The sequence below is a fragment of the Lipophrys pholis genome (genome assembly GCF_963383615.2).
Source record: "Lipophrys pholis genome assembly, chromosome: 6".
Taxonomy (NCBI): Eukaryota; Metazoa; Chordata; class Actinopteri; order Blenniiformes; family Blenniidae; genus Lipophrys; species Lipophrys pholis.
The window spans coordinates 13,477,793-13,491,329 of record NC_137629.1 but is presented as its reverse complement, the minus strand read 5'-3'; the positions used below and the strand labels follow the sequence as shown (position 1 = coordinate 13,491,329).

Below are 13,537 nucleotides of genomic sequence, written 5' to 3'. Positions count from 1 at the left end.
GCAGTAAACAGACTTTATGAAGGGAATAGCAGCAGTGCAGCCGCTCCTCCGTCATAAAGCACTGAGAACATTTCATGTTTATCAACACTGAAATCCAGCACATCATTTTATAACTATACAGCCAATAAATCTAATTTATGAAAAACATTTATTCCAGTACATAATGAATAGGCAGTCTTTAAGAACAATGAAGCCATTTACACTTTTTAAACCAGAAATGGTGACATTTCTGGTTTTGATCACATTAACATCTTAAAGTACAAATCATGTATCATTTATTATTTTAGTCAGGTGATCCAGTTCATACTAAAATAAATGTGTACTTATTTTTCAATCCAGATTCCTCAGATTGCTGTTCCAGTACGAGTTTGTATTTTCCTCACAAATAACCACACATTGTGTCATTTAAATTTTATTAGAAAAGACAACAGTTATGATGACCCTTACTCTTCACTACAGTAATATAATCACTTCTTTCACCCCCCCACCCCAAAGGAAACCATCCTCGATCCCCCCTGTTGCCTCCTGTCTGCCTCTGTGGATCACTATCTGGCAGGCACATAGCCAAAGTCACATAATACAGAGCAGTTTGTGGCAGCGGAATGACACGATGGCCGGGCTCGGCTTTCTCCCAGCATGCACTGCTCCTGCTGCTGCTCCTCACACAGACGTGGGACAGATTTCCAGAATATGAAGAAATGAAGCTAAATGACGCAGAAGAACTGTACAACTTGGAGAAACTCAGAAGACAAAAAGAAGAAGAATCTGAGATTGGGATTGTGGAACTGATAAATTAGACATGACCGTGGAGGAGACGGTTTCTTCTATTACTGCCAAAACACAGTAGAATTATATCATTAGAGCAAGAATGACTCAACTCGACGTGGCCCCCCCTCCCCCCCCATCCCATGTCCCAGCCCAACAGTCCTCCGTTGTCGTGGCGACCACGAGACAACAAAGTGCAAAGCGTCTACTGCTGCCCCTCCTTCTTCTCTCCCTCCGAGCTGGACGAACTGCTGCCTCCGCTGCTGCTGCTGCCGCCGCTGCCGCCGCTGCCGCCGCTGCTGCTGTCACGCTCCGACGCCATCTGAGGAAGAGGAGGAGACCAGAGGATGGTCAGCAGAGGCTCGGGTATCTGATCAGTCTTCACTGCTTAAACCCTTTGTCTCGAAGCTTTAAACCAGCAGAATCATCCTGTAATTTGACACCAGCACCTGTCCTGCGAGCTGCAGCAGGTTTCCTCTACAATCACTTAGCAGTGAGCCGCCATTCCTAAATCCTCGCTGCCACTCCTTCAAATTTGTTCTTTAAAAAAATAATAAAAAATCTTTAATTGACGTAAAAACACCACCACAAGCCTCCACCTTCACAGCAGAGTCCTGCACTCGACTGGGTTCTCCTGAGTCAGTCCTCCACTAGGGGGGCCGGGACACACAGGCAGTATTTTGGCTGCTAAAGCCAGCTGAAGTAGCGGCACGTCCATTTTATTTCAGTTTAAAGCAGCGAGCCTCCAGCAGTCAATTTTCAAAAAAGACAGCCGAATAAATAGAGGAGTTTTACTCAAAGCCGTCTACAATATTGGTTCAGTTATGTGCTTTTAAAGAAGTATGTTCCTTCCATTAATATATTATTTGGTGTTTGGTTCGTTCAATATTACCATGATGGAGTATTTAGTCATCCACAGTCCATTCTGTACCATTTAAGGTCTATTTTGTCTCAATTATAGGGTGTGTGTGTGTTTTTCCCCTCCATTTATGTATTTTTATTTTCTGTTCACTTGATGTTATGACTGTATAGTAATAACAAAAAAACATATTTGACCAGCACTGGCCCCTCCCCCGCTCGGGAGAGCCCGCCACTGCTATCTTGGCCTGTACTCTGTGTGTCGGCCGTTCCTACCTTCTTGTAGGCCATCTCGAAGAGTTTGAGCGAGGCCTGCTGCAGGTTGGTGGCCGCCTGCTTGATGTTCTCGCCCGTCTCAGAGTCCTTGTTGGCCAGAAGATCCCTGACCTTGGTGATCTCCTCCTTCAGCTTGGTGCACTGCGACCAGAGAGCAGACGGTGAGCAGAGACCGGAGCTCATACATGCAGGGTGATCCACCCGAATACTTTGGAATCTTCTCACAACTTCACATTATGGGACGTTTTCCTGAAACTGCCATGAGAAATCATGGCACTCGTCCCGTCTATGAATCATAATGAGAGTGAAAGAGAACCTCATCAGCAGGAAGCTGGTCCTTGAACTCCTCCATCTTGGACTCCGTGTCGTGGACGATGCCCTCGGCCGTGTTGACCGCCTCCACTCGGTCCTGCAGAAGAGAAGAGAAGAGGAGGTGAGGAGCTCCGACTTCACTGCCAGGAGGAAGAGCAGCAGGTTTCCAGACTCACCTTCCTCCTGCGGTCCTCCTCCGCGTACCGCTCGGCGTTCTTGATCATGTTCTCGATGTCGTCCTTGCTGAGGCCTCCGGAGGACTGGATCACGACTGAGGAGGAGGAGGAGGAGGAAGAGGAAGAGGAAGAGGAAGAGGAAGAGGAAGAGGAAGAGGAAGAGGAAGAGGTTAAGCTTCTCCAGGGTTCACTGAAATGAGGAGTCCCAGAAAGAAGATGCTTCACTCACTCTGCTGCTCGCGGCCCGTGCCCTTGTCCTTGGCCGACACGTGGACGATGCCGTTGGCGTCAATGTCGAAGGTGACCTCAACCTGGGGAACGCCGCGGGGGGCCGGGGGGATTCCCACCAGCGAGAACTGACCCAGCACCTTGTTGTCTGTGGCCATCTCCCTCTCGCCCTGACACACCTTGATCTCCACCTGAGTCTGCCCGTCGGCCGCGGTGGAAAACACCTGTGGGAGGAGACGGAGACGACGTGAGTCCATACCGAGCTAAACGTTAACTCAACGTCCCGGCAGGGGGCGGCGGCTCCTACCTGGCTCTTCTTGGTGGGGATGGTGGTGTTCCTGTTGATGAGTTTGGTGAAGACTCCTCCCAGAGTCTCAATGCCCAGCGACAGCGGCGTGACGTCCAGCAGGAGCACGTCCGTCACGTCTCCGGCCAGCACGCCGCCCTGGATGGCGGCTCCGATGGCGACCGCCTCGTCTGGGTTGACGGACTTGCTGGGGGCGCGGCCGAACAGGTCCTGGACCGTCTGCTGGACCTGCACGCACCGGGAGAACCTCATGAAGCTTCCATCGAGGGACGATGGGGACATTTCTGAAGCAAACTCTCTTCAACTAAATTTTAGGAGGTGGCCGATTTCAAAAAGTGCCCCGGGTCCTAAAACCTGCTCTTGATGAACGTCTGTGTGGCTCACATGTTTAGAAAAGACTTGGACATCAGAGCAAGTCCAAACCATCTTTTCATTCAAACTGAAGCAGCTATAATCCACACAATGTCAAGTGTAATTCCATGTCTGTCCACCAGAGGTCCCAATTCACCACTAAAGAAACTTCCTGACCTCCAACTCTGATAATAAAAGGAGAAAATGTCCAGGGCTTCATTTAAAGGACTGTCACACATGTGAGAAGGTCTGAGGGGATTCCTGCCTGAACAGACTCAACATAAGTCTAGAGAAGCTCCACAATCAGCATATTTTTTGTTTCTATGTAAATCAGGGGTGTTCAACACATTTTAGCTCAGGGGCCACATTCAGACCAATTTCATGTCGAGTAGGTTAGAAATGGCATTTAGAACCTTTCAAATTTAAGTTTTTCTACGATGTGGCGCCAAGTACATGAGATGAGAATGTTGATATTTTCATAAAACTAAACAATTACTACTGAGAATGACTCTAATCTCAACATAAAGAACATTTTACTGAAACCTTCTGGTGCAAAATACAGTGAAATGTTCTACAAACCTCCTATAGCTGTTGCATTATGGGTGTTTTTACAAACGCAGCATGAACTCTTCAGTGTCGGGCACAAAAACGTTCACAAAGTTGCATGAAAACTTGATGCTTCCAGACAAAGAGAAGCCACAAAATTAAAACATCGAATGTGTGTGAGTGTGTGTGTGTGTGTGTGTGTGTGTGTGTCACAACAGAGCTGACAATAGATTATTGGATAATCTCATGAGATGAATCAAAACAAACAGTTTAAGTTGTTTTGACGTCAGATTTGATGAATTTCGAGCTAAAATAGATTTTTCTGTGTTGAGTAGTTTTTTATAGTTAATAGATTAACTGTTCCATGTATTTACAGGTTGGGCTTTGTTTACTTTGGGTTTTTTTTTAATACGAAAATGTTCAAATAAGGTGATTGTGTCTTACGTATCTGAGGCACTGTCATCTAGATAAGACGCTCACTCTGGCCTCACTTTGTTTGGATTTGTGTGAACTGCTTCATCCATCACAGGTCCGAGCTGCGTACCTTGGGCATGCGGCTCATGCCTCCCACCAGCAGCACCTCTCCGATGTCTCCTTTGGACACCTCGGCGTCCTGCATGGCCTTCTGGCAGGGCGCCACGGTGCGGCGGATCAGGTCGCCCACGATGCCCTCGAACTGAGAACGGGTCAGCTTCATGTTGAGGTGCTTGGGCCCCGAGGCGTCCATGGTGAGGTAGGGCAGGTTGATGTCGGTCTGCGAGCGAGGGGACAGACAGTGTGAGCGGTGCTACGCCGCTTCTGGCGAACATCACCTGAACAGAGTTTCTTCATACCTGCAGGGACGACGACAGCTCGCACTTCGCCTTCTCAGCAGCTTCTCGAACCCTCTGGACGGCCATGTTGTCTTTCATCAGATCCACACCCGACTGGACACACAGAGAGACAGATGAGGACCAACCAAACCGCAGGGAAACTCATATGCTGGCCTGCTTACACGCTCCGCGAGGGGTGCAGCGGCACAGCAAGCCCACGGTTTGGGGTTAAACTAAAATGGCTTTTAGTTTAAGTTGTTCTTTCACTGGTGTTGCCTTCTCAAGCAGACTGTCAGAAAACATTACCTCCGGGTTCTTACGCAAAAGACACATGGTCCTATTGCCTTTTAATTATGGGACAAGTACCAAGCAACATTTAGAGACAGTGACATTTCTGTTAACTATTTTCACTCCCTCGTCGTCGTACAAACAGCAAAACCAAAATGATCCTGAAGTTATTTTTAAGACTTTAAGACGGCAGCGGCAGCGGCGGTGCTGCAGCGGCGGCTTCTCGGCTAGCGTGCGCCCTTTATGTACTTTCACTAGCAGTTTATGAAACAGACTGCAGTGAAAATCCAGCAGTCATGACCTCCATCCTCTGAGGAACAGTAACGCAAGGCCGCGTTAGGGAGATGAGACAGCGGGACAGAAGGAGACAGCAGAGCGCCTGACAGAAAAACAAAGATGATGTGTTGTCGTTACCTGGACAACAAGCTCCATCTGCTCAGGCTGAACTTTCACAAAGAGAGGAGGAATTGCTGCATTTATCTGCCCACTGAGTCGCCCTGACCCTCAACATACAAACGACTTCTCTTCTGCCACGCTGAACGCAATCATCATCAGTGATTGGACATTAACTGACAGGGAGGGACACGAACGGCACATGGTTCAATACTTGACGGAGAACCGTGGCATCCCTCTCACACACCTCTCTCTTGAACTCCTTGACGATGTGCTGCAGGAGGTGCTGGTCAAAGTCCTCTCCTCCCAGGAAGGTGTCACCATTGGTGGACTTCACCTCGAACACTCCCTTCTGGATCTCCAGGACGGAGATATCGAAGGTTCCACCTCCCAGATCGTACACTGCAATACTACACACACACACACAGGAGAGGAAACCTGAATATAACTGCCTGAACTCCATCAAAACATCAGCTCATCATGCAGAGAGAGTGTCCTCTTCCACTCACATCTTGTCTTGAGTTTTGTCCAGACCGTACGCCAGAGCAGCAGCTGTTGGCTCGTTGATCACACGCAGGACATTCAGGCCGGCGATCTGACCCGCGTCTTTGGTCGCCTGGAGGAAAGAAAACAGTCAAACAAGACGAAATGGGAAAACACCAAATGAGACATTTTTCTAAGTGTGTGCTGTTTTTAACTTGCCCACTGAGTGTCACCGTTTCAGACTGTAAAAATAAGCACCATGAGCTCGAGCTGCGCAGATTCCCTTTTTTAAAAGGACGAGTACAAGTAGGAGTACTAACCTTTAGCTACTTGCCAGGTTAGGATCTGTGGTTTGCACTTATCTACACACTGCGCTGTATGTACAGTAGACTGTAAGGCTGACGGACCGAGCTTGCCATTAATGGGTGTATCAGTCATACTTTAGTCATGTGTAGCATCGCTGGTCTATGAACCCTGAAACTCTTTAGCATGCAGCACAGCTCGGAGTAAAATCCTCCTGGAGCCACTGAGCAGTTAAACTAATGAGTGACATCGGCCTGACTCTGCTGGTCCAAACGTCTCTGCTGTTGTACAAACTTTCTCCTCCTCTTGATATTTTAGCAGAACATAATTTATCGTCTGTCTTACTCATATCAAAGAATCTCCAAACTGCTGACACAGCATGTTTTCTCTTGTCTATCTGCTGCTGACAGATTACATCATTCGATACTCGCCGGGATGTATTGGGGAGCTTTCACAAGTACGTTGTGCAGTATCAGACCTGGTACTGGTGGGTCTTCACTAAGAACCAGAACTGAGCAATCAAGGGCAGATGGATACCGAGGTAGCTACCTCATTGCTAACAATGTAGCATTAGCTTTAAAGTCATACAATGAGTAAAAAAGCAACAGTGTGTGACTGTAATCCGTGTGTGTGTGTGTGTGTGTGTGTGTGTGTGTGTGTACCTGTCTCTGGGAGTCGTTGAAGTAGGCCGGTACAGTGACCACAGCGTTCTTCACACTGGTTCCCATGTAGCTTTCTACAACAACAATCATTCAGTCAAACTTCTTTCTTCTAAAGAAACCTGAGAAAGTCAATGTGAAGCCGACCTACCTGCAGTCTCCTTCATCTTCATCAGGACGAAGGCTCCAGCCTGGCTGGGAGAGTACATTTTCCCATGAGCCTCCACCCACGCGTCACCGTTGGATGCTCGCACGATCTTGTAGGGGAGGTTCTTCCTGCGGAGGACAGAAGGAGAGAGAAAGAACGTTGACAAAGCGTTCACACAGTTGAGACGTGAGGCTCCAGGCCTGTCTGAAGGAAAGAGAAGCACTCACATGTCTTTTTGGACCTCGGGGTCGTCAAAGCGCCGGCCGATCAGCCTCTTGGTGGCGTACAGCGTGTTCTGAGGGTTGGTGACGGACTGGCGCTTGGCGGGCATGCCCACCAGACGCTCCCCTTCTGATGTGAAGGCCACAACGGAGGGCGTGGTCCGAGCACCCTCAGCGTTCTCCAGAACCTGGCAACACACGGAGCTTCAGATGACTGCTGTTCTAAATTCATGCAGGGTGTGTAAGTGTACTACTTCATGAGCCGTGTTGTTGGAGGGAACCAAATCACTGGATTTTAACAGGTGAGAAAGCAGCAGCTGCACTGACGTCTGGATGAGTGCGTCCTAACATATTAACAAGCACGTCACAAGTGTTTGGAAATTTCATAAACTTGTTTTTTTCAACCTGAAGTGGAGCAATTTTTCCCGGTTTAAACTAAAGAAGCCAGCGACTGAAAGCTGGAGAAGCTTCATCAAAAATATGTTACACGGTGCGAGACTTTCTACAAAAACTGAGAAAGTGAGATGAACCTTTTCCCAAGCAGTAACAAAATCCTCCAGTGTTACAGTTTTGACAGCAGAAGCAATCAGTTTCAATACACACCCCTTATGTTTCACATTCGCATGAATGGACGTTATGCCTGGATGCCAATTAGGGCTGGCCGATTTGGCCCAAAAAATAAAGAAGAAAAAAAAATCTATTTTTTAAAGAAAAATTCAAGTAACGATTCGATCATTGATTTTGTTTTTTCTCTCAATGCACTTAGAAATGACTGCAGACATCAGCTATATTGTCAAAAGCGTAACCTTATCGCTGTGATTGTCTTAAGAGTTAAAATGCATACAAACAATCCCAAAATAAAGGAAATGAGGCGCTGTCATTCAACAAATTCAGGATTTAATCCAGGTTTAAGAAAAAGTGCAACAGCAACGATGGAAACCCACAAGGAATGGTAGAACGGAACACAAAAAATGCCAAAAAATACTGTGGGGAGAAAACGCAAATTTGCAAAATAAAAATCTTTTTTAGCTACAAATTCGATTAAGCTGATTTTTTGCCAGCCCTAATGCCAATTAAATCCAACAAACTCATAAAGGTGACAGAAGAGAATAGTATATCTGAAAATGGACACAATATCAATGTACAATAAACCCCACACGGCACCACAAAGGCCAAAAACACAATAAGGTCCCCAATAAGTTTTCAAAAGGAAAAGAGCAGTGGTCCCAGTAAGGAACCAGGTGGGATGCCTAAACAGCATCAGTTCAGAAAGTGGTTTGATTCAGAGAGAGGACATGGATGATCCAGGAGCACGAGTGAGAACATGAGGAGCCGCTGTGTACTGTATAACCACACACAGGCATTTGGTGTAGTTCCACCTGAGAAATCTTTATCAGAACATCAGCGTGCTGAAAAATCTGCTTTTAGAAAGGTTCTTTTCTTGAATTTTGCAGCCAATAAACAATTCAGCTCGGCTTGCAAATTTCTCCCAAAGAAGAAAGTCTTGTCAACAACAGCAACAAAATGTAACTTAGAAATAATATTTATAAAGTCCCACAAATACCCAGGAGCAACAATCATCTCTCAGACAGAGAAAACCAGCTTATTTTATCAATATAACATACACGTCCCATTTCTTCCATAAGAAAGATCAGGAGGTCAAACCAAGCTATACTGCCAGTATTAATTGGACAACTCTCAAAAATCTAGCAATTCGCTTTTCAGGCTTTTTTTTTTTTTTTTTGAGGCTCTAAACCAGAACCATCAAACATTTTAGCTCAGGAGCCAGAAACAGCCCAGTTTTATCTCAAGTGGGCTGGACTGGTAAATTAAGTGTCATAATAAACTTTAAATTCAAACTTTATGTTGTGAGTAGAAAATATGAGATGAAATATCTATATATTTAACCAAAACCAAACAATTCCTACAGAAAATAACGCCAATGTCAAAATAAAGCCAATTTTACTGAATCCTTCAGACGCAAAAAAACAGTGAAATGTCCCAGAAACTTCACCAATAGCTGATATATTGTGCATCACTGATAACTCAGTTTGGGTCTCCGTGTTGTGCTGTGTCTGCTACTTTTAAGAAATTTCTTAAAAACAAAAAAAAATATATATATATTAATTAAAAATCATGTTTCTTTATTTCGTTTTGTGTTTTATAGCTTGGTTGATGGTTTAACCGGATCAGCACCTCTTGCGGGCCGGTTTTGGCCCATGGGCCTCAGGTTTGACGCCCCTGCTCTACACACCACTGCTGTCACAAATGTGTTGACATGCGAGGTCCTGCTGTGTAAAGTATTTAAAGGGGACATATCATGCTAAATCCACTTTTTTAGCCCTTAAATGCATGTTGTTGTATATTTAGAGTGTTTAGAAGTACAGAAAAGTTCAAAGTAGTCTCTTCAGGTGCTCCGTTGATATCTTTATATTCTGTTTTAGTCATATTTTGCGATCCGTTTCGATTTTTCTATTCTCTATTACGTTTTTTGAACTATTACGTCACAGTATTCCCGGCGGAACTGCCAAATTAGGACATCGACACTTCGAGCAATCCGCCATTTTTGTTTCTCGCTGCGATTTTGTAGTCCAAACTAAGGGTGCCGAAGTTACGAGAGGATAAGTCGAAATGTTCGGTTGTTGGATGTAGTAACCCACAAGCTTCGTTACACCGTCTCCCAGCATCAGAACCTTTTCGAAGTGCCTGGTTGAGTTTTATTTTTCACAGAAATGTACCCACATCTGTGGGTAAGGTCATTTTTGTGTGCGCGAAGCACTTTAAGGACGACTGCTTCAGCAACCTCCGCCAGTTTAAAGAAGGATTTGCCGAAAGACTTGGTCTGATTGAGCGGTCAGTTCCTTCTATCTATGGAGACGACGAACAGAGCACTTCAGTAAGCTGTATATAACGCTAAAAAGTGTGATGATAAGACGTCCCTGTCATTGTTTTGTTAGCATTAGCAGTTGCACCGTCTTCATATGTTAGCGCTGTGTGCTCGTTTTAGATTAGAATGTAACTTCTGTGTTAAATAGTCGTTGTAATACAGGCAGTATTGTAGTAGTGGGCATGGATGGAGAAGTTAGTGTAAATATAGTAACACACCATTGCGTTACATCCATATGAAGACGTTCTGTAGGTGCATCATCGTCATTTTCATCTCGCTCCGCCGGGTCCGACTCTGGCTCCAACATGTATGGCTGGATGGACAAATCTTCCGTTGTTGACATTTTGTAAATAATGTGTGAATATAAAGTTTCGGCGCCGCTAGATAATTGTATCTGTTCTATCAAACTACAAAGATGGCCGAACAGGGTGACGTTGAACCGAGTATCACCTCTGCAACCTGGAGAGGAGGCGGGGTATGAAGTGTCTCATTTGCATTTGAAGAGACCGCCCCAAAACGAGTTGCTCTCAGAAGCACATCAGAAAAGGGGTAGAAAAGGGGCCTGTGGAGCTCTAATAATGAGGAATTCAGACCCAAGCATTGCAGTTCCGCTTTATATAGACCACAACTGTATGATTTATATGTAAAAAGGAAGGATTTAAAAGCATGATATGTCTCCTTTAAAGTGTCCCTGTCAGAGATCTGCTGCTCACCTTGGCCTGCTTCCCCTCCATCACGGCCACACAGGAGTTGGTGGTTCCCAGGTCGATGCCGATGACGGCTCCTCTGATGGCTTCAGACCTAAAACACGCGTCACAAATCATCACTTCAACGATTCACTGCAAGATCCGCACAGATCCGAACTATATTTTAACGTAAATACTCACGCATAGTCCCTCCTGGACAGAGCTCGGAGAGCTTCTGGCTGGAAGCCGCTCCTACAGGCCTGGAAACAGACAAACACAAGGCATTTATTTTAAGGCTGCTTCCCTCCAGTTATTGACGCAATGAAGAAGTTCACGACTGTGGAAATGACCAGACGAGACCAGAGTCGAGCTGTCCTGCTTCAGTTAGATGAACCGTTTCCTCACTGTCTACCAATCTGCATGAAGCATTTGAGAGTCTAATCACTGTGTCATATTGTCTCAGCAGTCATTTAAGTTCAAACGAACCTGTAAGTCATAAAAAAGTGGACCAAAGGAGGGAGCACACAAAGAAGTCAAGACATGCATAGATGGACTCAAAAACACTTATAAAAGACAGATACTGTGCCGTGTCTCTGCCGCTCCATGGATGTACCAAAAACTCAATCTAAACATAATACAATAGATTACATATCTAAATGTGTTTTTCACACCTTTCATCACAGGAGTCTCTCATCCTGTTTATTTAAGGTCTCCCTTGAAATGGGGTTTCTTACAAACTCTGACGACGTATTCAGAGTTTTAACAAGGGAAACATCGACAACATGCAGAACAAGAAGGCCAAGGTTCAGGCCCAAAGTTTATAGAGTATTAATTCAAATGGCAGACCATTAAAGTCTGTGTTAAGTCTCATCAATATACTGATTAAAATTATTATTTAGTCTTCAACAAGACTGGATACATGTTACTGAGTATCACAGTCTGGCTTCTGAACTTTTTTGAGTGAAATATTCTCAAGAGATGACTTTGTGAAAGCTTTGGCCATGCATTTAAAAATGTGTATTACGTTTATTTGGGCAAGGCCTTACCCAGGTAGTTATTATTACTATTATTATTATGAAAGTGTCATAAGAATTGAATGACAAAAAATGCTGCTTTACTCTTTCAAGGGTGGAAAACAATGAAATATGTATAACGTACAGACAAGTATTTTAAACAGTACCAAACGAGGGTTAAAACGAGGCATACATTGAGAATGTAGAAATAGCTGACAAACTAGATGAATTAACGATATTCTATCTTTCAGGATTGTGCTTGTATTAAAAGAATGCGTTTGTAACTAAAACATTATACACATTCATCACAAGCTGAGATAACGTCCAACCATCAGTAAACTCAGGACGGAAACAGCTTAACCTCAATGCTTCCCAGAAAAGTACAATCACGTTCTTTGATTACTTGATCTACAACAATCATTAAATTCTGGTTTAGGCACAACGTGCTTCAATTCCATCAAGAGACAGCAGCCCAGGTCACATGACAAGAATTGTCTTTGAACATGTGAGGAATCTGAATACGAAGAAGGATTTATGTCAGGAGTGAAAGAGAGACTACCTGATTATACACACGTGTGTGGACATGGATGAAGTTTCTAAGTGAAATGGATCGAAGTGGAGTGTGTGTGTGTGTGTGTGTGTGTGTGTGTGTGTGTGTGTGTGTGTGTGTGTGTGTGTGTGGACTGAACTTGGGAACAGAATGTGAGCATGTTGGGGGTGGGGACACCTCAATGAAGGTCACAGATGTGCTCTCTGCACACAGTCTACGGGCGACAAGGAACACACATGGACAGGTGGAGAGTCTACAGAATCTAACTTGTTTAAAGTGCTGGGAGGAAGAAAAAGGGGAGGACACACGTGTGTGACAGAAACCTGCGTCACATTAGCTTAGCCACAAAACACATGACGTTACGCAAGAGTCAAACTCAAGCGAGTCTGGTGGATAAATAAATGACAGAAATGAGGAGAAATAAATGCCGGAAGTGTCACTCTTCATAATATAGCTGCTAAAGCTCCGGACGTGTCAAGTTTCGAATCAGGCGACTTGATGCTAACATGCTACCGGCTAGCTGTCACGTCCAAAAGTGCGCGACACGAAGCGCGTTACAACAATAACGATTAATATTAGACGCACGACTCGTTGGGACTTACCTTCTTCACCAGGGAGGACACGCTTCTGGCGCAGTTCCCTGTCGGGAGAGTCCTTGAGACGTTTCTGGCGACACTCAACATGTTGACCGGTGAGCTACCGAGCTAACCCGAGGACTGTCGAAAAAAGACGAGAGGAGAGCGAGCGAAGAGCCGCTGCGGGACGTCAAATACCGCGGTGAGAGCAGGACAGAGGAGCCCGGAGCGGAGCGGCGAGGGGTCCGTGTGTGTCTGGACGCCTGAGTGTCTGTCGGTTGCGGCGGCTGACCGGCTGGAAGTCTGAGATCGGAGAACTGCGGAGCTCCTTCTGGAATTATCCAACACATGTAGCACCGTGCACGGCTCCAGGACCCCTAGAATGAGCTGTCCAAACACTGCCTGAAGCGTTCTCCCGCAAAAACAACAAAAATAGTTTAGTTTTATTCAGTAAATATGAGAATTCTGCTGCTTATGTTGTAATAACAGTATATTTTAATGTGTAATTTAGTAGGGATGTATAAAGCGTTATAGTTTTTGCATATTTTTGATGTTGGCGGTGGTGAGACAGACTCAGGCAGTGGGCAATGTGAAGGTCATGATGTAACGGGGGTAACGAGGTTTCGCGTGCGTTACATCAGTGACGATGCTGAATGAACTTACCTGTGTATTATTACACACTTCTACTATTGCTTCTGCT

The 13,537-nt window shown here is 45.3% G+C and overlaps 1 protein-coding gene across 1 annotated transcript; it reads right to left on the bottom strand.

Annotated features, from left to right (window-relative positions):
* Positions 1-399: 399 nt before the first annotated feature.
* On the bottom strand, positions 400-13,215 carry hspa9 (heat shock protein 9). The gene is made up of 16 exons (XM_080465047.1): positions 12,865-13,215; positions 10,901-10,959; positions 10,727-10,814; positions 7,133-7,314; positions 6,909-7,033; positions 6,761-6,834; positions 5,822-5,928; positions 5,560-5,722; positions 4,653-4,745; positions 4,364-4,573; positions 2,923-3,150; positions 2,617-2,839; positions 2,388-2,482; positions 2,216-2,308; positions 1,900-2,040; positions 400-1,087 (listed from the first exon to the last, which is right to left on the bottom strand). Exons 1-16 carry the CDS (start codon positions 12,943-12,945, stop codon positions 971-973), a joined length of 2,079 nt encoding a protein of 692 aa, XP_080321173.1. The 5' UTR covers positions 12,946-13,215; the 3' UTR covers positions 400-970.
* Positions 13,216-13,537: the final 322 nt, after the last annotated feature.